This window comes from Gavialis gangeticus, unplaced genomic scaffold (genome assembly GCF_001723915.1).
Source record: "Gavialis gangeticus isolate Ggan-Ray unplaced genomic scaffold, GavGan_comp1, whole genome shotgun sequence".
In the NCBI taxonomy this organism is placed as follows: domain Eukaryota; kingdom Metazoa; phylum Chordata; order Crocodylia; family Gavialidae; genus Gavialis; species Gavialis gangeticus.
In genome coordinates this window covers 172202721-172226998 of record NW_017729022.1, presented here as the reverse complement: position 1 = coordinate 172226998, position 24278 = coordinate 172202721, and the positions used below count along the sequence as shown (strand labels likewise).

General features: G+C 43.2%; 2 protein-coding genes across 3 annotated transcripts in view; one reads left to right on the top strand and one right to left on the bottom strand.

Moving 5' to 3' along the window:
* The window catches only part of TP53BP2 (tumor protein p53 binding protein 2), a 43300-nt gene extending 27740 nt beyond the window's left edge, over positions 1-15560 (top strand). For both annotated transcript variants that reach the window (XM_019516508.1, XM_019516507.1), the window contains exons 12-17: positions 59-840; positions 2816-2953; positions 3574-3707; positions 4665-4831; positions 9320-9519; positions 14723-15560. In XM_019516508.1, the coding sequence (XP_019372053.1) occupies positions 59-840; positions 2816-2953; positions 3574-3707; positions 4665-4831; positions 9320-9519; positions 14723-14764 (1463 nt within the window). In that variant the 3' untranslated portion in view covers positions 14765-15560. The remainder of the gene's footprint in view (positions 1-58; positions 841-2815; positions 2954-3573; positions 3708-4664; positions 4832-9319; positions 9520-14722) is intronic.
* Positions 15561-16938: 1378 nt separating this feature from the next.
* The window catches only part of CAPN2 (calpain 2), a 61486-nt gene continuing 54146 nt past the window's right edge, over positions 16939-24278 (bottom strand). Inside the window, exons 17-21 of the mRNA XM_019516509.1 lie at positions 23184-23252; positions 21403-21481; positions 20462-20578; positions 19758-19816; positions 16939-17905 (exon numbers count right to left, since the gene is read on the bottom strand). Of these exons, the coding sequence (XP_019372054.1) occupies positions 17882-17905; positions 19758-19816; positions 20462-20578; positions 21403-21481; positions 23184-23252 (348 nt within the window). The 3' untranslated portion in view covers positions 16939-17881. The remainder of the gene's footprint in view (positions 17906-19757; positions 19817-20461; positions 20579-21402; positions 21482-23183; positions 23253-24278) is intronic.

The window sequence follows — 24278 nt, the reverse complement described above, 5'->3', positions numbered from 1 at the left end:
ATTTCTGTTTGGTTTGTTGACCAGATATTTACCACTCTTTCTCTGAATTGCTCACTAGTGTATGGCAAGCCTGTGATGGCTGGACCTGGTGCACAAAATCAGCCACAGCAGACTGAGAACATCTATTCAGCCAGCCAGAGCAAGCCAGGCAGTCCAGAGCCTGAAACGGAAACAACGTCTGCTGCTCTTGAAAACCATGAAACAGAAAGAATTCCCCGCCCACTCAGCCCCACCAAACTGCTGCCCTTCTTGTCCAACCCTTACCGAAATCAGAGTGATGCTGACTTGGAGGCCCTGAGGAAGAAGCTATCTAATGCACCAAGGCCATTGAAGAAGCGTAGCTCCATTACTGAGCCAGAAGGTCCAAATGGGCCTAATATTCAGAAGCTTTTGTATCAGAGAACTACTCTGGCTGCCATGGAGACCATCTGTACCCCATCACACCCTTCTAAGCAAAACACAGTTGTGGTTAGTCCTGAAAGCCCAACAGAAATCCAGAACCCTTATCTCAGCACGGAATTGGAGAAAGAAGCGGTTCCTTCCACACCTGAACCGGTCAATATTGAGGAAACAGAAAACAAGAGCAAAGATCAGAATGAGGTGGCTGTGCCTTCAGCCAGCCTTGATGCCCTGTCTGAGGGAGTGTTGGACAGCAATGCGCTTGTGCAACCAGAAATGGAAGAACCCAGTGTAGAGGCATCACTGCCTCTAGAAATATACATGGAGGAATATCCTCCATACCCACCACCACCTTACCCATCTGGAGAGCCGGAGGGTTTGGGGGAGGACCCATTCAGTATGCGACCCCCTGAAGTTACTGGCCAGTTTGCCTTACCTCCTGTAAGTATCAGCACCTGTCAGCAGTCTGAGACTTGATTATGTTTTGGTTTTCCCAATTGAATCTGTACCTGGTGCTACATACTGGCCCATAGAAATTTCCGGTCAGTACAGTAGAGTAGTTGCTTAACAAGCTAGAGGCACTTCTCTGTAGATGTCCTATTGCTATTCTGTTTTTTTGTGAAACTACTGTGGTTGAGTTGCATGGAATAGGGCAGAGCAAATCTGTAGTAACGTCTTCTTACAGTTTATAGAAAGGCCTCTTTCAGCCTGAGCCTTATTTTCCCCCATGTTGATCAAGCCTAATTTCTTCCTGAGGTAACAAAATTTGATTTAGAAATGGGCAATACTTTTTGAAATCCCTATTTACATTGTTGATAGTAGATGAAGACTTAATATTCCTAGTTATGAATTATATTGTGTATTCATCATGCACTATCCAAGCAACTTTGTGTGTCAATCCACTCTTTTTCAGTTGAGAAACTTATTTTAAAATGGCCATCAACTACTCGCATTCATTTTACTGAAATATGTAGTTGTTTGATTCTCTGCAACTTGAATTTTAAGTAGCAGCCCCTCATCAGTGTTAATTTAGAGCAAGATAGAGACTGTTTGGTTTACTGGGCCACTTAAAGTGCCAAAATAAACTGAAATGAAATGAGATGACAAAACATACCATCTGAGCACTGGTTTAGAACAGAAATACTTGAATGTTTGCAGTCTCTTAAAACTTCCTTGGGACTTGTGCACAGACCTTGTCAGTGTCATAAGTGTGAATATTTCAAGTCATTTTAATGCAGAGGACCCAACAGCTTTCACTAAGGTTCATTTTCCCCCCCACCCCCCTGCATCCCCATCTTTTGGGTTTGTGTGGCATCTCACTTACGCTTTCTCACTTTGTTTAAAATGGAAGAAAATTCAAAAAATTGCAAATGTGAAGAATTTTAACAGCCCAGACTTCCCAGATATTAATTACTTGGTTCAGTTTGGTTTATATTGGAGTCTGTTAAAACATACCCTGCAAACTTCTCTGTTTCAGGACTAATATGAGAATGATGTGGAAAGAGGCAAAAAGCTTTGTCTGTATTGGGATGATTGGGTAGTTGGGCAAGCTGTTTATTTACGTAACAATCCAGACCCATTGTAGTAATTTAATTTGGAATAGTAATATCTGTTTACTTGCAGATCATGGGTTTGTTGTCTGTGCTGTTTGTTGAATATTTTGCCTTTCTTTATTTTCAAAAGAGCTGAGGTCAACTTGACTCATTTCTGTTTACATCAGTTGCACTGACATCTGTCAGAAATTTGCATAGCCTTATAAATGGTGTTTTTTCCTGCTGCATAGCCAGCTGGGGATATCACTGTTTTAATATATACATATTCTCTGTAATAGAGCTGGGCTTAGACTGCTTGAAGAGCTGGAGTTAAACTTCCAACGTTGCTGTGTAAACATTAGGGCACAACCAGACTTAGTCCTACAAATTTTCTCTAAAAATTACCCAAGAAACTAGTTTCCAAAACTCCTGTTCCTGCTAAGAAATTTCTTATGTTTATTCAAAGCCAGGAAGACCCTAACTTGTATCTGGTATTAATGAGTCTTACGCCATCATCATTTCTTCTCCTTCTGGTCAGTGAGAGAGCTGTTGAAGCAATAATGATAACATACTTTGACTGTAAAAGCTGGAATTTTGTTTAGTCTTGTTAATATTTATATCTAGAGTGTGTGTGTGTGTGTGTTTGGTTAGGATGTATCTAGTCTATGCAGTGACCTCAGTGACTGATATTTCAGAGGAAAGCAAAATCCCCTGGGAAGTGTACAGTACAGCACAGTGAAGTGGGGGAGGGGTCTTGTGGGAAATTTAGTTACATCTTGTAAAAGCCTCAGTCAAAAGTACATCGCATCGTTCTTGGTGCATCAGCTTTGTGTTCTTGCCCTACTTGGATGTGAATTCCTACAAAACCTGTTTTGTTTTCCCAGGGGAAGAGGACAAACTTGCGTAAAACTGGCTCTGACAGGATTGCCCATGGAATGAGAGTGAAATTCAACCCTCTTGCATTGCTCTTAGATTCATCCCTAGAGGGAGAATTCGACCTTGTACAGAGGATCATTTATGAGGTACAGATATTATGTTATAAGAGATGGTATGAAACAAAGTTTAAATCGGCAAAAATATAGCTAGGGAACCTGAAGTTCTTTGACAGTGTATGTTGAGGAGATGCCTAGAGATCTCCCATAGACCGTGAGCCAATTCAGATGGTAATACATCCACTGTGTTGATGCTGGATATTCCTTGGCAAATCCAGAGTTTAGAATAGTGTTGTCATGGTGTATGAGCATTCCTTGGTCTCTTCCTTTTGCCAGTATCTGTTATGGATCAAGTGACTTTTTAACACACAAGGAAGAAGCATCTGTTGTTGTTGAAAACAAAATTCCCATATAAAACAAGTTCTGATCTGTTTGACAATGCTGCTTTGTTATAATGTCCAGCTAATTTAGTAAAGATGTCTTTTCAGCGTGTCGCAATTTAACAATGAGCGTGTCAAAGCGTGTGAGAGGCTTCCATTGTGTTTAAAGTTCATATACATAGCTTCTAAAGGCTGATAACCCTTACAGATACTCTGCCCTGCCTGCAGAATAAATCAGTAGCACATCCATTTTTGCGCTCTGACACCTGGTTAGCTGGCAAAACTGTAAATATGGAATGTGAACAACTTCTTTTTTTCCCTGCCTTGTAGGTTGAAGATCCTAGCATGCCCAATGATGAAGGAATTACAGCACTTCACAATGCTGTGTGTGCTGGTCACACAGAAATAGTGAAATTCTTGGTGCAGTTTGGAGTGAATGTAAATGCTGCAGATAGTGATGGATGGTAAGATGGTCTCTAGTTTTCTTTTAATGTGGTGTTTGTATGAAATTTTTCTGCCAAACAGTGTTTCTCTCTGGACTTTCCTGAATTAATTTGATGGGAAGTGTCTGTGTTTGACTATCTGGTTTAGCTTTGTGTCTGGCAAGAACTAGATGCATTCCTTTCATTGAGCTCTCAGCTCTGTGGGGGAGGGACTTGGACTGCTGCAGTAGCAGGGTGGTCTTAATGGGAAAATGCAACTTTAGCATTGGTCTCACTCCTATCTAAAGAAAGTGCTTAGTTACTGAAAAACTAGTGACCTTTTCCTGCTTCACCTCTCTATGTAATTTTACTTGATACCTCACCGATAATTGTTTATGCTATTTAGTTTAAGAAGCTTTCCTTCTAATAGGCATAGAATAGTTCTTTAAGGGAGAATTGCATCTAAAGGTTGCTAGGTTCAGAACCCTAAGAAGGCTTTATTGTTATGTCCCTGTACATCTGATTATATCAGAGGTGCCTGCAACCCATGCAGGCAAATCAAATGGCATAAAATAGAATCAGCAGAACCAGCTGCAGGTAAGTACTTACAGATTCTGTTGTGTAGATAAGTCAGCCCCAGTGCTGGTTGTCTGTGTCCTTGAGTCCTGAATTCAGACAGATTATCTTAATAAGGCTTAACTTGCCCTAGTAAGCATTCCTGTAATTTGACCGATTGGGAAAGAGAAGCATGATTAGTAATTAGATTTTCATGCTGGCCTCTCTGGTCACTGGCAGGTTGGGTGCGTCTCAGCTGCTTGGAAATTGTTGTTGACTGGGAAATGCAACTGCTGTTAGTACTAGGAGTCAAATTGTTTCATTGGAGGTATGTGTTGTGGGTCTTTACCCATGCAGTCTGCTTCAAGGAGTCAGTAAGCCTGACTCAGCAACACGTGTGAAGACGTCTTGGGCCTCACTACCAGTCTTCTCTCTAATTTGCAGGACACCCTTACATTGTGCAGCATCTTGCAATAATGTCCAGGTATGCAAATTCCTTGTGGAGTCAGGTGCTGCTGTGTTCGCCATGACCTACAGTGACATGCAGACGGCAGCAGACAAATGCGAAGAGATGGAAGAAGGCTACACCCAGTGCTCCCAATTTCTGTATGGTAGGCCATAAGTATTTGAGTTCTGAAGAGTATCAGCTGCCCCTTTTTGGCCTCTTCAGAGGTCAGTTACTAGATTGCTGCTCTGCTGAAAGGACCAAGGTAGTAAATTGATCATAGGGCATGCTAGTTGATTTGAGATACTAACCGGTGAGTTTGCCCATTGGATGGCTGTCTAATAACCAACATGTGCCCACTGAAGTGATGCATTCCACTGTATGGACACACACTTGCTGACAAGCTCCTGTGTGGTGCCTTTCAGCTCTAATATCAACTAGCAATGAATAATTAAGAGCAGGAGAGTTTTATTGCCAAGTTTTCAGCTCAGTTGGAGATTCTTGCTGTAAATTTGGCATGTCCATAGCTTTTTATGTATTCTGCCTGCTGCTACATAATTTAAGTGCAGGACTGTTTTCTGCCTTGTTCAGATACTGAAGGGATAGCTGTTTGTTAAAAACTGTTCTTGACATAAATGTGCATGTTCCTCAATTACCTGATACCGGGGATGTAAGAAATTCAGCATGTTTCAGGGAAAAAAGTGCATACATACCACAATAAGTCTTGTTCACCTCTGTAAGTGCCTAGATGATGTCAGTGGTGGATATTGTGAACACCTACAGTAGTGTGCATTTTAAGTTATGCCACTTGCTTTTTAAGGAACAAGAATCAGCACTACTGATCAGTATGTCTCTGTTACTAGTGAGTAAAGCAGGGATAGATATAGATATCTAATTATTTATTTTTATTTTATTTTTTAAAGGCACTTGTCTCAGGCAGTGGGTGTCCAGATATGAAACTTGTTCAGGTGTCTTTATTATATTGAAAGATAGGATTATTAACCAAGGTATTACATGATGCCCAATATAAAGGTTTCCTTTTGAAAGGAAGAAATTACCTTACTGGAATCTAAACCTAAACACCTAGTTTAGGTGTTTTCAGACAAGCCTCAGGGTAACCACTGAATGGCTGTCAGGTTTTAGTGACGACTAGGTTGAGATTGGCCCTTTGATCAAGAGCTTGAGTGGTCCTTAAGAACACAAACCCTGACTTTATTTTGTGGGTTTCAAAGCCTATTAACAGCATGTTTCTGGAAGCCAGAAGTGGTTGGAGGTTTCTTGAAGAAGCAGCTCTTGTTTCTGGTACCAGAGAGCTAGTTTGGAGTGCTTCCCTCTCAATTTGCCTGTGTTACTATTCTTAAATGAGTGTTGATTTGAAGTGCTTCCATAGTTTGGTATGCAGTGGCCAGAACCTGCTAGTCAACTGGGTTGGCCTGCTTGGTGCTGGGCAGCAGCAGAACAGATAATAATGCATAGTCCTGGTTATTATTCACCAATCCCTTTTAGTGTCAATGAACAGACAATCCTTGTAACAGCAGCTGCAGCAAATCTAGCCAAATTTAAATTAATCCATGCAGAGGACAAGATGCTTACAGCAGAACTATGGTATTACTTAGCATATAATCGCATCCACTCTTAGATCTGCTGGCTTTTGTTTTATGAGAGATTACTTGATTGGAGCAAACTGGGGGGGGGAGCATTTAGACAAAATCATGTCCATTACATGTAACTTTGTCTCCTCTGCTGTTTTGTTTCATTATCTTGCCTTCCTCCTCCATTCAGCTGCTTCTCCTGTTAAAGCCTTTGGTTGATCCTTATTGTTGCAATTTTTTGCTATCCAGTGTAATTAAGGTTACTGAGGCAGAGTGTCACTTCAGTACCCAGTAAAATAGTTGGTGAAAGTGAAGGCATTAGGCTGAACACAAATCTCAGTCCATCAGAGGTGGAAAGGAATCCTGTACAAATACCTGCTCAGATCAAAATGGAGATGGTAGAGGAGATTTCATGCCCATGGTCTGCCAGTAATCCCTGCCCATGCATACATGTAGGGTGTGCGAATGTGTGTGTGATGTTGCAATGGTGTCTCAAGGGGTTTGTTTTCTGGTTGATGCTTCTGCTGTATGGAGGTGCCAGCGCTATGTCTGGCCATTCGCACAGTATGCACATGGTGCTCCCAGTTGAAATCTGCCCTTTGCCATCTGGTTGAATTCCCTAAAAATTGTACACTCCTTCACTCATTTGTATTCAGGCTTCTCCAATCCTTTTTGGTTCTTCACCAGGTGATCATGAAGTCCTTTGTCTAAGGACAGTCAGTTGCTTTTGCTCCTGTCCCACATGCTTCTCATCCTTTCCTAACATGCTGGCTCTTCTCCAGTCAGCTTTGCTTTTGCATGTTGCTGTGGGGAGACCCACACAGCTACCCAAGTCCCTGGTTCCTCTGACCTGTACCTACAGTTGCTAAATAAAGTCAGCACAGGTCCTTGCTCTTCCTGGTTGCATGATCTCTCTCTCGGCAGGTGTGTGACTAGTCCTGCCTGGTGGAGCCTTGATACCATTTTCTTTTTTTTTAAAGAACCAAGAGCCTTATCGGGCACGTTATTTAAACTCAGCTAAAGAAAGTAATGATTTTTTATATAAGCCATAAGAAGATGATGGTTATGCATTTCCCATGCACTGTAGCTCTGTCAGCCCACCTCCCTGAAAGCCTGCATAACTTGCATTGTTTGGCATTCTGACTCTTCTCAATGTGGAAAGCTTGTTCCTGTAACTGAACGGAGAAGTCCTGTTCCAAAGACTCTGGCATTCATGTTAAGCAGTGCTGATTAGCTGTATGAAAGCAGGGAACAAATCAACACTGTCAGGATTTCAGCTTTCACCATGAGCTTTCCTGCAAACCAGAAAATGCTGAATCATCTACCACCACAGCATAGCTGCTACATTTACCACAAATGCTTTTGTTTCCTTCCTTTTGTTGCCAAGGATGAATTGTGTATATTTTCTATCTCCTCTCGCCCTAGAAGGGAGAAGAGAGCTAAGCTCTGTCATTTTAGATAGAATATTGTATTTACTTGAATCCAGGATGAGGCTTTTCCCCCCTCTGTTCTGCCTGGGGGGGGAAGTCCTTCATGTTGGATTTTAGAAAGGTGGGAGGAGGAGGTTGGAGTCAGTCACTCGCCTACCAACTCTGCTCTGTGCTACTTCTCCCCACCCCCACCCCTGTCTCTCCCTTTTAATGTTTGCCTCAAGTTGGCTCCAGCTTAGGCCCCTCTTTGGTCCAGGGCATGGAGCACATGCCCTGGTCCCCTCCCGGCCAAGAAGCAGTGGCGCGGGAGTCGGGGTGCCAAGAACGCTACAACTGCTGCTGCCTGGCTGGGTTGGGGCCAGAGTCAGTATGTGCTGTCTTGGGCTGGAGCAGGGCTAGAGCTAGAGCCACAGCTCATGGTAAGTGGGACCAGTGGGGAAAGGCACTGAGGGGTGCGGGACAGGAAGCAGGGAGGCCAAGTGGCAGAGGGAGCAGGAGCACATGGTGCGAGGGTCAGGTTGCTTTACCTCCCTGTCAATGTTTGCCCCTGTACCACTGCTTTCCCTGCCAGAGCAGTGTTGGGGGGTGGCCTGGTGGGAAGGAATTTAAGATGATCCTCCAATAATCAGATTGTATACGTGGAAAATTATAACACATTTCTAGTTTTTCTACATATACAATCTAATTGGGGGGGCGGTCATCTTAAATCCCAAGTCATTTGATTCGGCTAAATATGGGAACTAAGTAAGAAGTCTTTGTAACCAGTATTTTGTTAACTCTAACTCCAAATTAACCTGCCTGCTTTTGGGCAGTAGTGCGGAAGCAGGGAAACATGTGAGAAGGGAGCTTTTGAAAACAGCACTTTCAATGCACTAATTCTCCTAGATGCAAACACTAAATAATTATCACAGATTTGTTCAACATATGGTGGGGAGGTAATTTAACTGACTTGTTTTTCTAAATCAAGATGAAATTAGTACAGATTTAGGAATGTGTGTTTGTGACGAACAAAACCAGGAGTTTCTTAAAGGTTAAGTTGTGGGTGGAGGTGACCTGTGTCTGGCAGAGGTTGAAGTGTGGGCCTTAATCAGGTGATTGATCTATTCTTGGTTTTGAAATTAATTGGTACTGGAAATGCACTTAATCTTTCCACTCGTTAGTTTCCCCATCTGTCTAATGAACATGGTAGCACTTGCCTACTGTAAATGCCACCTTCACTTTTCTGTTGCTGAATAAAAGCTTTGTTGTTGTACATAAAGTTAATAAACTACTGTCTAGAAATGGCAATCAGTGTTTCTTTGTGTCCCCTGGCTGTAGAAAACCAGTGTAGAAGTATTTTTCTTTTTGCACCTTTGAATAATTAGCAGCCCTTTCATGATAGGGATTTTATGGTAGGTCTGTAACTTGGGCTGTCCTACTGTTTCATTACTGATCCTCATGTACTATACAAATAGGAGACTGGAATGTGAGATCACGGCTGTGATTCTTGTAGTAACTTTAAGGAATGCTTGTAGTGTTTCCTTATGAATGGATGGTTAACTTGATCTGAATCATGATTTTTCTCATGCATTTTGCAAGTGATACCGCGATCCAGTTTTTAGATTGAGCTGCTTTTTCTCATTAATGCTTTAGGTGTGCAGGAGAAAATGGGGATAATGAACAAAGGGGTGATCTATGCCCTCTGGGATTATGAAGCTGAGAAGAACGATGAGCTGTCCATGAAAGAAGGGGACTGCATGACTGTTTTGCGCCGGGAAGATGAAGATGAAATTGAGTGGTGGTGGGCACGGCTAAATGACAAGGAAGGATATGTACCACGCAACCTGCTGGGGGTGAGTTTCTCTTGATACCTATTCACTGCAACAACCACTGACTTGTAACCAACCAGTGTTATCTAGAAGTGAGACCTGTAAGCACAGCCGGCTGCAGATCTGACCCTTGTGTTCAGGTTATTTAGTGTCTGGTCCTATGACAGTTACCAGGGTGAGCTCTTAGCCTTTCTGCCTCTCTTCTGGGTGGTCATGCATATGGCATCATGCTTTCTAATTCTGCACTTGGCTGTTTCAGAGGGCAGCGTCCTGCAGAACACAACTGTTGTCCCATGCTGGGGGCAGGAGAGAGGGGACAGAGATCATACTGTCATAGCTAAACCTGTACAGATTCTTATTGCTCTGCTCTAGTAACTTAGTGTCACTAATGTCAGTAAACTATTTTGGCCAGAAGGTGAAGAAGCCTCCATAACCTATGCCATGATTCGCATGTGAAGTCTGACAGCATGTGGTCTGATAAATACTGTTCTAGTAAGAAACTGGCAGATTGGTGCGTTAATAATGTTAATCCTGAGAAATGGCGCACATCATGCTCCGTATGGTGCAGATTTGGGGAACAGGCAAATCTTTTTTTGTAGTTCTCTGCTGGTGTAGTAGTTGCTCTGGTTTATAGCCTATAAAATAAATGCACATTAGCAGTAGTGGTTTCTCCTTTCCTGCATCCCACCCCAATCCTCTGCTTATCTTTAAAACACTGGTTCATTGGAGGAACAATTTTTTAAACACTTCTTTCTCTCTCCAAGCTCCTAAAAAGTCTCAGAAGTCTTCCCCTTTAAGCTTTTTATACATGCCCTATATTTTTGCTCCAAGTGATAATCCTTCAGCATTAGAACCACTTAGCTGCTCTCAATTTTAGCTGATTGATATTTGATGCTTCAGAGACTGTACCCCCTCTCTCATGTAGATAATCCATACTGGCAACTTAGCTTCAGTTCCCAGGGCTAGTCTCTCAAATGCTGGAGATGAGGGCTGGAGTCCTGTGCCTTTTAGAACAGGTCAGCTGATAATGTTATACATTCAGTTTTTCAGAATATGCCCCCCCTGCTTAGCCAAATATTTGTCAAGCAGCGTTTTCATCTGGGAAGCTCCGTGCTCTGTTTGATGGGTAGCAGCAGGCCTTTAAAATGGGCAAGAGGAATACTCATGTTGGGGGCAGAGGAAGGACTTAATTCCAGCTACTAATGCAGTTTTAAAGTCGACCAAAATGATTTTCCTCAGGGGGTTTTGTTGGGATGGGAAGTATTTTGGGGAATGGCCTTGTGGCAGAAGTTTTCCCCCAGCTGGACAAAGGCCCAGGCAGCAGTCTAGAGAGAGATCCTCCTCTTGTGGGGGACCAAAGGTGCTGCTGTTCTCATGTCTTCAGGTGATGACAGTAAAGGGAGGAGGCCCGTTCTTTCCTCAGGGTCCATATGCTCAGAAACTGAACAATACTCTCTCGCCTTGCTGTTCCTGGAGTAGCAATGGACTTCAGTGGAAGCACAGAAACAGTGCTGGGCTTGGGAAAGCCACTCTACGTGCACTAGCACACATCTGTAAATTTGCATTATGGTGTGTGCTGAGCTGTGGGAATGAAATCAGCACGCTGAGGAAATGGCTCAGCTAAGAACTGTCCTCCTCCTGGCAGCATTTGGAGGAGGTATCAGAAACAGACTTCCTGTTTCTTCCACGCTGTTGGATCATTCTGCCAGTGCTAAGTGTATACATACAGCTTCTTTTCCACCCCCTTCCCTCCTGACCCTGACCCCCACGCTCCACAGGAATGTAGGCATGAGAACAAGAGACTTCTGCTCTTTTGTGCTAACAACCTAAGAAGCAGTGCAGTGCTGATAGATTACTTACCTTCGGCCTAACACTTCCTGATACTGTGCTCAGTGGAAGTGAAGGAGTTAATTTTGTGAGCTGTTAAATATTCAGTCTCCAATTCTTATTTGTCCTGGATTCCCTCTATGGGTGGTGCTTGCTGGGGACCTCCAGTCTTGTCTAGTCTCTGAGTACCCCCTAAAGCCATCCCAGGCAGGCTTCTTGAGTAAAGGGATGTCCTGACTCTATCCCATTCTAAGTCTTTTGGTCTCTGACACTTCATGGTTTCCTGTTGTCCTGTCTTGGGGAGCTAGTACTCAGTTCTGCTTCTGAGAAGCACTTTACCTCTTCACAGGGGAAAAAGCATACCCAAAAGTTCCAAGCAGCAAAGCAGATGGCTCCTTTTCGAAAAAAGGTGTTTAAAGGTTGCTCAGCCAGTGGTGCTCCATTCCCTTCAAAGGGCTTTTCAGTGTCTGTCTTCTCAGTGTAGGCCTCCTGCCCCTGAGCACCCCAAAGTAAAATCAGCTGTTCTCCCTCTAGTCCTGCACAGCCACAAACCATACAGCTGCTCAGCTGGCCTTCTTTTTTTTCAGGCTGACCACCACCAGTTAATACTCTGCTTGTCTGCCATGCCATGTCCATTGTCATGTTTATCTACTTCAGCAACCCTGGAGTCTCCTGGGTGTTGCTGAAATGGCAAGAAAGCTATTCAAGTCTCTTGTGATGCTGGAGGTCCAATTCATCTCGTCTCTTCCCACATGTAGGCAGGTCTCTTAAATTACCAAGGTCTAGCAGGGACTCTAACTCTTCCTATGTACTAGCTTTACAAGGAAACTGAGGCATGTAACATTGTTACAACATGAACACAGTTAATATAGGAATATTACAGTAAAACCCAGAGACCTTCACAATACTGAAGTATTCAAAGTGATGGATTCCTTTGTATAGACCCCGGGAAAAGACATGCGGGATACTGGATGCACGCAAGTTTGGCTGTAACTTGTACTTTGCTGTTCAGTCCAGTGAAAATGTGTAATAGCTTCATGCATTCTTCCTGATTGGTATTCTATAACAGTGGCTTTCCTCTTTTCAGGTTAGATGCATTCGGTGAATCTCTAAGATAAATTATTACCTGTTTAGGTTCAGGTTAGAATCAGAAATGGGCAAGGTTTGGAGATATATTTTTAGTTGGGAGTTGTAGGACATATAGAGCTGTGTTTAGGTTGCAGAGAGGTAGGACATTCCATGCTAATAAGTAGGATAGACTGCCACCTGTCCCCCAGGGATGAGGGTAGGAGGCTTGTAGCTGTGGGAACTAGCCTTGGGGGTAGGAGGGTTTCTCTTTCTCCAGTGGGTGTTGTGGCATCCTGGGATCTCTAGGCTAGGCTAAGGGATGAAGCTTTGGGGGATTTCCAAGGTAGTTGTTTGGTGAGGCTGCTTATGGTCTCTTTCCTGGGGCTGGGATAGGGGAAACTCATCTTTCGTTAGTGAAACTCACTGTTCCATGCCAGAGCTTTTGTAGATAATGCAGAGCATGAGTGGGATGTTGCTGTCTAGAAGTCTTCAGATCATAATTCCAGTGCAGATGCAGACTGTTTTTGTGCAGACTGGGAAATCTTTTGGCAGAGTTGTTGGTTGTGTGTACTTGGTATCCTTGCAACTTCCCTGTTTGGTTTCACATCTCAGCTGATGGTGAAAAGTTCAGCTGACTTTGAAAAGCCTTACAATAGACTCACTACAGTTTGTCTGCTCCTGATTGTGCAAGCACTTTCTCTAGTCAAAATGCTGACACATTTATTTGTATATATAGCAAATATAAATGGCAAGGAAGGCTCTTCTACACAGGGATGTTACTGTGAAATAGTATGTGCATTTGAAAGTGTAGTTCCTGCCAGCTTGCGATCACTCTCCGCTTATACTAAACCACACAAAGGTATTTCCAGACTCCTGACAAGGTATGCTTTACCAGAACTGTTAACCCCAGTGGATTTAATTCTACAGTAAGGCATGGACACGTGCCCAGTTCTAAGCTGGCTGCCTGAAGTGGGTGCTGTTATAGAGCATGGGTTCTGGGTGGTGGGGGAACCAGTTTGCGCTGAGCCAGCGGCAACCCAGAAGTGAAACTGGCAGTGGTAATGCACACCAGCAAGTACATTTAGTTCTGACCTCCTCAGAAGTATCTTCACACAGGAGATCAGCTTTTCTCCCAGAGTAAGTACTGAGAGAGGCATGTTCACTCACTTTCCCTGGGTTAAGTTAAGAACCCTCTGGAGTTAAATGTTCTGTGTGTTCACGCCCTTAGTCCAGAGTAAGTGCTTCTGCACAGGGAGTTAACGGGAGTCCTTCACTCTGGGTATTTTTTTTAATTTGCACTTTAGCATATTCCATGCCAAGTCTCCCAGTTGGACAAACCCTAAAATTCGTTTAAGTCGTTCCAAGGCCAGGCAGTTAAATGGCTCTTTTATTAACTTGTCAGCCAGTGTCCACTAACTAAAAATGCCATGCTCTCTCAGAGCTGGTTTATGAGGACTCTGTCCCAAATCGCTAGAGATAGCAATAATATTTTCTATATTGTCTAGATCAGCAATTCTCAGCCAAAGCACTTTAACACCCTGGGGTACAGCAAGATCCTTTTAAAGATGCTGCAGGGTTCTGTGCAATATTAGCACTCTAGGTGTGCAGATACCTACGCATTCACACGACAAACCCAGGGATTTCAAACAGGAATCCAGAGTGTCAAAAACCTGCTATGCTCTTTCAGAGTTCTTCGCAATAGAAGAACTGCTCTGTTATTTTTCCATAGTCAAAACCTGAGTGACAGCTAAGAGCTGGCATTTTCCAGGGGTGCCTTGAGCCTAACAAGGTTGAGAACCACTGGTCTCTACTAGTTTCTGTCTGTGGCAGGTGTATAATTTATACTGGATTTTCAGATTAACTGTTGTCAGTCAAAGGTATAATAGGCATCGAGAAATATGAAACTGAATAGAAGACTTTTTTTTTAAAGGTTAGAGTTTAAAGTAATGTAGAAATGCATCCTGAAACTTACTGCACACTAAAGAGTGTCTAATCTGAATTCCCAGTTGTCTTTGCTATGCGTAACCTATTGTATTACAGTCTGTTGTATAGAGCTGAATGGCTGAATTAATTTAGTATAGTCTGCTTTTCAGTGTTTGCTTCTGATTATTCATATTTATGTGCTATTGTGTGGCCATAGTTGGTCTCTCTCTTATTTTTATGGTTACTTTAAGTATAATAGTGATTATTTGCAACTGCTAAATTCACTTTTGTTGGCGCTATTTTTGGTATATGTGACTTGCTTATCTGCATTTCCATTTTTAAATCTAAGCTAGACTTGTACTTTGTAAAACACCTCAGGTTTAATTTTCCTCTTTTTTTTTCCCCCCAGCTGTACCCAAGGATTAAACCAAGGCAAAGAAGTTTGGCATGAAACTGTACAGAATCCTGACTCATGAAGTACTAATTGTGGGTGACTTATCACTTCTATACAAGAAATTACTCATTTTTTGTTAGTTCCAATTTCATGAGACTTATTCTACAGCAGTGTAACTTGAAAGCAATGAAGAATATGCGTTGAAAACAAATGAAGGATTGATGCACTCACAAATGGAGGAGGGCATTCTAAGTGAAATGCTGCTTGCAAGCAAATGGGGTTGTGCTACAAATGAGCTAAGCGTGCCAGACGTTCAAGTCCCTCTCAGCTTTCCCAAATGGTGTGTGCACACAGAAATAGCATTCCCATTCTATTTTTTTTTCCTGAATGAAATGCAACAAATTTTTCACTTCGCCACTGGGGGAATTGAATTCATGTTTACCACAGCTGACTTTTGTCCTGGTGGCAGAAATGATCCGAAATACCTGCGTAGTATCCAAAAGCACGCTGCTGTCAAGCAGAATGTTTTGTTGAAGTTGCTGAGATGAAGTTATGCAGTTGATAAAACAGTGCATCTACCAGTGAGGAACTTTTGACCTATTTGTTGAGCAATAACTTTAAAATGCAGTAGCATCTTAGGAATTCCATGTATTCAGAACAATGTGCTATATTAGAGGTAATGTAGTTTTAGAGACTCTTGTTTTTACACAAATTCTGTATTTATTGTCTTTTGTAACTTTTGAAAATTGTGTAGAAAATTTCTGTAGACTTTACAACTCAAGCTTTGTTATAATCCTACCTGTTTTTATTTTTTGTTAATTGTGATAATTAAAGTTTTTTGTCTGCTTAGGCATTTAGTGTCTCTCTGTCCTTGACATAAGACATGAGCCTTGAGACATCTCAAGCCAATATGCAGGTGTATCAATAGAGTACCCCAGTTCAAAGATTTTGACCTTTGACTTTCATCTGAAGAAAAAAGAAATCTATTCTAACACACAAATTGTCAGCTGTTACCCTAGGAGTAGGGGTTACAGGTGATTACTCTGCTTAACTCCAATAACGTTACGTACTCATACAAGAATATTCTACCTTTTAACCAACTTCTTCCAATAGAATAATCTTTTGGAGATATAATGGTTATGTTTTGTTTTTAAGATTTATGTATTGAATACTAATGATCAAAACTTGCCTTGGAAAAGAACCTGAGATGCTTACATCATCTGTAGGCAGAGTATAAAGAAAAAGTGCAGCAGAGATCTCCGATACCACTGCATCCTCCTTAGGTTCACATTTTCCTAAGGAAGTTCTTTCTGCTATAGCAGGGGTTTGGGAATTGTTCTGCAGATGGTTTTATTGTAGTCTAATCTCCCTGGACCTGGTAAATTGAAAGAGTTTATTAGGTTGACATGAACAAGTGGAACCAGATAGTTCAGGGGAATGGCCATGAGCAAAAGGACTTCCCAATTCTAGGACTGTGGCAAGAGTCCAAGCTGGGTTTGTGCTGGGGTGCGACAATGATGTCAGCGGTTGGAACAATTGTCATAGTTGCTTAAGCGGGTGAGCAGATGATGTCCTTCTGTATTCTAAACAAGAAGAAAAGCAGCAGGAAAATCCTGCTTGTATTTCTCTGAACACCAGGCTCAATAACTAGAGTTGTTCAATGACTCTAGGGCCCGGTGAAACGCTGTTAGACCTCGCTACATAAGAATGGGTGTATGTAGCCAACTGACAAGACAAATGTCTGCACACTGGAGCAGTAAGAAGAAGACATAAGTCCTCATTAAGTTCACAAGGCAGTAAGTAGTGAGACCTCTAACTGCAGTCTCTTTGATATTCATAATGTCTGTGCTCTCAACTGGAGGTGTGGGCATGGTTCAGCCCTTTGTGTTTTTGTGCTGTCTGTGCACAGCGTGCTATTACTCAGAGGTCTCCTCTGTGCCTGGCACAATTCCTTTCTGCAGGAAACTAACCATGCAACTACTAATTACCTACCACATGCATGCCATCCTGTACTGTACTGAAAGTGTTGCTATCAACCAGAACTTGCCTGCATACTTTTTTTTTTGCAAGGACTGTGTCCTTTTGTTGACAACTGATGCTTTATACATGTGAATACCCTCTACAAAACAGCACCTTGCTGGGACCAGGCATAACTGTCTTTATTTAAATATAAAAAGTAATTGGGAAGAGTTGAAGGCAACATTGGAAATAAGTTTTTTGCAGGGGGTGGGTTGTACTACATAATGGATGTAAACAAGGCTTCCTTTTTGATTTGATAGTTGAGAACTGGCAGTTGCTTCCCTTCCTGTGCCTGGCACCAGCGGTGTTCTCCTGGAGTTTTGGTTGTAGACCCAGGTATTGGTGACAGTCTTTTTACATGCTGATTGAGTGTTAGAGTTGGATCCTGTTCTCTCTTTTTGGTGTATAGCTTTCCTGCTGGTCAAACTGCTTTGATTCTTTGCCTGAACTCAGAAAATGTTGTAGATCATGTGTCTGAAACATCAAATCTCACTGAATGGGGTTAAGAGAATGCAGTACAATATAGCATCTGTTCGTTGCACTGTGGATTTAAAAGGAAACCTTGTCCATTGTGCTCTAGCTTGTAGGGGGGGGAAAAAAGGCACAGCACTTCTAAAAGTTTTTGTTTGTTTGGGTTTTTTTTTTAAATAACCTCTGTGCTGCCTTCTTTCATCAGCCTTGCCACTTGGTTTGCAATTTTGAGTAAGATGCCATTGCCCTCTCTTCCCTCAAATGACAAGGAATTACAAGCTTTGTTCCTAGCTTTTCTTCAGACGAGATTCATGGTTACTTGCACTTTTAAATAACTTCCTAATTAAACAAGCTAGCTCGTTAAATACAACTGAAGAATATATATATAAAAATTAAAGCTTTCACAGAGAGGTTATAAAAGATAGTAAAAAAAAAAAAATAAAAAAAAATCACCCAGTCCATATAATGAGACAGCAAGCATTTGCACTGGAGCTTTGGCGTTCTGATGCTATAATACTCTTTCTGTGGCCACCTCCACATTGGTGCAAATCAGTGCCATTCATAAATATAAGGCATCTATCAATGTTGGCATACAGTGTATTTTGTTTCCCCCTTGCGTATTGCACACATTTTTCATGGTCCAGATTTTTCACAAGAAGTTTTCAGATGATTGTAGGCTCTGCTTCAAATGATAGTAAAACACAGCCACTGGGGAAGGCAAAACAAGAGATACGTTAATGTATACAATAGCAAGGCCTGTAATGCAATTTTAGTAGGTGTATGTGCTGAGAGTTGAGTTCCCAGGATGAAGTCTACACACACATGCTTTAGCGCAAGGAAGAAAAAGTTGAAGAAACATTATACAATTACTATGGAATAATCTCCCCAAGATTTCACTAAGTTATAGGCATGTTTCATAAAGTGGAGTAGGCACACCTCCAGCTTTCCTAAGCAGTATGCCTACAGTGGGTGCTATAACAGGTCTGGCCACTGGATGGCAGGGCAGCTGGTTTGTGTTAGATAAACAGCACCACAATGCTGATAAAACTGACATGGGCAGAGGTCCACAACATTATCCAGAGGGGAAGAAGGGCAGGGGCCAATATGACCTAGCTCAGAGTAGGGAAGCGATGGGGGTTGGGCCATAGGTTGCTGATCTCTGGACTAGAAGAGCAGATCTGCACCCAGGATTCTGGTATGTAGTTGCTCCTCAGTGTGTGCATCTACATGTGCTATTACTGCACCCAAATAAATTCTAGCAGTTTGCTGGAGTTTATTGCTTCTGGGCACCACATTTACATGTGTCCTTGGGACTGCAGCATATTGAGCCTGGGCAGAGCAGCCCTAGCTGGCAGGGGGCTCACACAGTATCTGCCTGCCAGCCTCTGCTACTCTGCCCTGGCTCAAAGTGCTGCACAGGGCTGGTTAGGGCATGAGGGTACTACAGTGCAGGACTGGCTAGCTGGCAGGCAACCCTGCACTGAAGTATTCTTGTGCCCCAGCCAACCTCAGTTGCCACCTACATGTGTGTTGCAACATGTGTAATAACTACTCCACTGTAGGATAATACTTGTTGGGCAGTACTGTCCTACAGCAGAGTTAGTTAATTTACTGTGCCCTAATAGGGACACTTTACTGTGGAGCTAATTGGTCAACTCTACATCCAAGTGCATGTGTAGATGTACCCAGTGTGAGGGGTAACTTTCCCCTAGGATGGAGTCACTTATGCTAGTGTAATATATGTGTATCCTCTCATTTTACTACAGAACAAAATAAATGTGTCTGGTGTACACATCCCTGACCTAAATGCTCTTACAAGTGAAGATGATCTGTGGGATGTCTGTCAGGTGCCTCCTGAGATAATCAAGTGCATGAAATGTTCATGTAACACTAAAAAGTCTGAAGTGAAAAGAGGCATTTATGGTGGAAACAACTTCAGGTGTTCTTTTTCAGTCACTTGACCAAGTTGTCAGCAGAAGGAGCCAACTGTACTCAAAACATCATTCAAAGTAATGGGAAGTAACAGCAGCTCATCTCCTGCATAGAGGTGCTGTCAACTTGGGGACACTTAGAAAAATTAAAACAAATTAAATAGAGGTGTAATTATCAAGCAGATCCTTTGTGGATAAGCAGTAAAGTAGCCCTGGTTTTACTTTATCTGAACCCCCTTTGAAAGGCAGAAATAATAGAGGATACGAGCTGAGAAGGCATAAAGGGAAAAGGAAAAGGGGGTGCAATCAGAATTTATCCCAGCAGCACAGGCTATTTGAAGTGGAAGAGGCCAATGGGGTGTGATGGGAGACAACGTAAGTAGCTAAGACTGAGCTTTATCTTTTCTAAAAAAAAAAAAAAAAAAAATGTGTCCACAGTTCCATGCATACAAGGTACCCAAATCTGTCTTGGGCCTGGACCTCAACACTCCCCCCTCCCCCCCCAAATGCATCAGTCATGCTAAACAGCAAGCCAAGCATACAGCCAGAATATAGTAATCCAGCACTACCAAAGACAATGTGGCTCTTGTAGCAAACAATGATCCCTACCATTGAATGTATTAACTTACAGTGTTAAGGTTCATCTCCACTGTCCCTGTTTTTGCAGCATCCAGTTTTGTAAATATTTCTGTCACAGAAAGGGATAAATAAAGAGATGAATGGCAAGAAAGTTGCTGAAGTTGATGTATCCCTTTGTCTTAAAGGTATAGCAGCAAAGTTCACCCCAACTGCTTCAGGGTTTATGAAAATGACCTTTTCCAAAGTAACAAAGCAAAGCACCTTCCTGCCCCCCACAACAAACATTATCAAATTATTCTGTGATTTGTGGCCAAACTCTTGAAGCTTTGTGCTAATGCATGAGGAACTTGCTGACTGGTCTAAGCTAAATGAAATCAAGAAAGGAAACAAACAACAAAAGCCAAAACATTAAATTATTAAAATTCCTTAATGCTCTGCTTTGTGTCTATTACAAAGACATTTTCACAGTAACAACAAGTGTTCCTTGTTAAAGCTGTTGTTCTTGCTCAGTTAATGCTTGGCTGCATGCGTTGGAAGAAGGAACAAAACCCACTGGGCCCCAATCCTGCAGGGCCATGAGGAAGATATGGGGGGAGGGGTCTTGCCATGCAGATCAGATTGCAGGCTCAGACCATCGGCTGCTTTTAAATTGTTCTGCTATGAAGCCAAAATAATTTTGCATTCTTATCTGTGTGGAACTTGTGAAATGCAGAGGGGCTGTTCTGCCCCATGGAGTCACTAAGCGCATACTCACTGAACAAAGTTTCCAGCCGAATCAAGCACCTGACAAAATTGTCAAAGTCAATGATGAGCTGCTCATCTGCAAAACGGGCCACGATGACTTGATGCAACTGGCAATTCAGCTTGAAGCCTGGTGGGCAAAATACAAGGCAGAGACATTCATGGCACTGCATTTCTGATAATGCAACGGGAGGGGTGGGGGTGGGGTTCACAATCAGAGCTTTAGCTAATGGGGCATAAAAAAATGTTAAAAGTGCTTGCAAAACAAGAGCACCTCTGAAAATGCAGCAATTCTTGGCCACATAGAGGAGGTGGAATTTTGCAGTCAGCAGTTTAAGTTCTGAAGCTGGTTGATTGTGATTAAGTCATTTTTTTCCCCCTTCAGTTTATCCATTGGTATTTCTGAGTCTCCCAGGATTTTGGCTTGTCATTGGCTGGGCCAATCCTGTGGGATCAGGAAGGTTAGCAGAACCCATTCTGACTCATGTTCTTGAAGGGAGCGGCAGCTTTCTCAGGGCAAGTCAGGAGGAAAACTGGTTATTAGAGGAAACATTGCTGCTGCTGCAAGACTGGACTTCCTTCTATTCTAAAAGACAGTTTGAGACGCATAGAAGCACTACCCCTTGGTGCCACAGCATTATTAAAAGGGAAGTAGGCTCTCCACCAAAGCAACCAGACAGTAATAGCAGCCTTGCCAACACTATAATGTCAAGGCTGTGGGGATGAGTAAATGTAAAAAGAGGTTCTTGGGACTGGTGTGAAGCCCAGGGCATTGTGTAACCTTGTGAGGTCCTCCAAGGTGTAGCTAAGCATCTTATTCTGACTCTTAAGATTCACCAAGCATCTAGAAGAACAGGGCTGGAAGGGACCTCCGAAGCCTGAGACTTGAAATGGTATAATCCTTAATACAGACCTGCAAGTGTGGGGGCAGTACAACCAGAAGCATAAAACTACCTGCTGTTTCTAATGCTCGCCGCATCTCGTAGGAGTTCATGGTACCAGAACGATCAACATCAATTTCCCTGTAAATTTTCTGTAAAACACAAGGCTTGCTGTTAGAACTTATCAATCATTCAGAGTATAGTTTTTCTCTGTTTTGCTGAAAGTCAGATAAAGGCTTCTGAAAGGCAGTTTGTGCGCTTTGCTGAGGAGTGAGACAGACATGGAAGATACAAGTCCCTCAAAGGGATTTGGGGTTTAGTCCTTGGAGCAGTGGCAGATGAATTCTTAGATCTTCCTTCAGTACAGCATGCAGGAGGGGACAAGGCTGTGGGGGAATCTCTGGAAGCACGGCAATCCCATGTCAAAGCTAATGCGGAAGTGTAGCATCACTGAGAAAGCACGTGCTGTGCAGCCCAGTGCTCTTCCTAGTGGTGACTTTAAGAGAGTGTGAAGGTTAAGGACGGAGGCAGGGGAGTACCAGAGGGAGGGAAGAAGGTGGTGATGCTGATGCAATGAGCCGAGGAAGCTCCTAGTCTTGGCCTTCCCTGCAAAATGTTAAGGCATAGCTGATTGTCCTAAGGGTGCAGACCTGGAGGGCAGATCCTCTGCTGCTGAAGACTGTTCTACATCAGTCACGCAAAATGAACCAGACCACGGGTCCCTGTTGCTGGGAGACCTGACACCTTCCCTCTGCAGGGTGTGCTGTCACTTGTGGTCAGTGCCATTCTCAGGTGTAGAAGGTGAAGTAACAAGTACCTTCAGTGTTGTTGGTTCACTTCTTACTTCCATGTGGCTGTTCTGCTGCACTGTTTTTGTTACCACTGCCTGGTAAAGCTGATGGGTAGTTAGGGGCAGGGCTTCCCAGGAAGTACATGGACTGGACCGAAACAGCCCTGGGTTTAAAATGTGCACTGTTTTCTTACTTTGGTGTCTCATTTCATGCTCCTGAACCTTTCTTGGGCCCTATCTATCAAGCTTGCCATTTGCAAGGAGCTGAGGGCCTCCAACTCACACTGGCTTGAGAGAAAGGAAACAGACTTCAGCATCTCATACAACTGGGCCAAAAAGCAGATACGAACTAATGTTAGTTCCACCTCCTCCTTTATCTAACCAGTGTAGATACATTGACCCAATCATCTAAGCACCGTATTCAGTGCCTCTGGAGACTTAACAGCTTTGTAATATGTGGAACAGATTGATACAGCGGTGCTCAATCTTTCCAGGCTCCACAGGCTGAATGAGTAGTGTGGGGCTGGTCTGCAGGATGAGTCCTGCACAGAGCTGAGGTTTAGGGTCAGTTTACAGGTGAGATCTAGCACGCCTGCCTGATCCCATGTGCCAGATCTGGCTGTAAAGCAACTGTACACCAGCATGACCCAGCACGCAGGGCTGTGTGTGTATTCCAACCACCAGGCTCCACATGGGTCTCAAAATTTGGCAGTGGGGAACAATGGCAGTATTAATTGTTTCATAGTTTCTAGGGTCGGAAGGGACCTGAGTAGATCATCTAGTCTGACCCCCTGCCATGCCAGGAAAGAGTACTGGGGTCAAACGACCCCAGCAAGGTGTACATCTAGCCTCCTAGATGGCGACGTTGCGATTCTGTGAGCAGTTAGTGTTGCCACCACTTCCTCACCACAAAATGGTTTAAACTATGGGGCACCTCATGGACTGAATGATATGGCTTTGTGGGCTGGATCTAGCCCAGGGGCAGTAGGTTGAGCACCACTAGATCGATATATATCCACCTGTATTGCACACCGCTGTCTGCTCAAAGGAAGTCCATATCTCACCTGATATTTCTGAATCTTTGTCCAGAGGGTATGAAATTCTTTCAGTCCCAGCTTTCCACTTCCATCAGACTGTGTGGGTTAAGGCAAACTTTTTGGATGATAGGAAAGAGATGATTTTTCTCCCCAACATTAGGTTTGATTTTGTACAGTCAATAATTTTCTCATGTCAGAGTCAGGAAGGGTCATACATCATATCTGAAATGCGTGGCTCATTCAGGCTTGCCCTGAAGAAGAGAGAGAACTGTTCCTCCAAAACTACATGCTGTATTTGTTTCTAAATCAGCAAGAGGGCATAAGAGTCTGACATAGTCTTATCAATACCATATTGATTTAGAGTTTGACTCTGAGTACTTCCCTCCAAGCTTCTCTGATTCTTCCCTGAGTTCATCTGACCATTCAGCATGTTCACAGAGATGAGGCATTGTGCATAGGTCATCAATACCTACAGCTATTAAGGGCAATCAAAGTCAAAGCATGTTTGGACTCCGAATTGAGACAAGAGCTTAGGCAAGGCTTGCTGCTTATTGAGTTTTTTGCCCTTTAGCAGCACCTAGCCCAAGAAACTCCCTGTCCTTCTCTTCCCTCTGTGTAAGAGGCAGGACTCATGGCACCTGCCACATTTTACAAGTCATGGGAGCATTTCCTGGTGCTTAGGATTTTGTTTTTTCTAACCACATTATTCTCAAGCCTGTATGGTCCAATAGAACAAATACCGTATTTACCTGAATCCAAGACAACTTCAAATTTAAGACAACTGCCCCTGTGGCAGTGGCAGCTTTGGCCCTGGCTCCTGCCCTGGCCCTGGACCAGAGCTGCTGCCACTACCACTGCTGCATGGCCAAGCTGGGATTGGAGGCAGCACATGTTTGGTGCTCTCTGCCCCTGGCCAGAGTGGGGCCCGGCCAGAGCTCGACCTGTGACACGGAGGTAACAGCAATGGTAGATGGGGGACAGAGATGGCAGGTGGAGGGGTAGTGGGGAGCAAAGGAGGGGAGCATAAGCTGGGGGGCAGATGGTGGGGGGCAGCAACAGTGGCTCTAATTCTGGGGTTGGAGTTGGAGTCAGAGCTGCAGTTGCTGCTTCTCCCACCCCCTA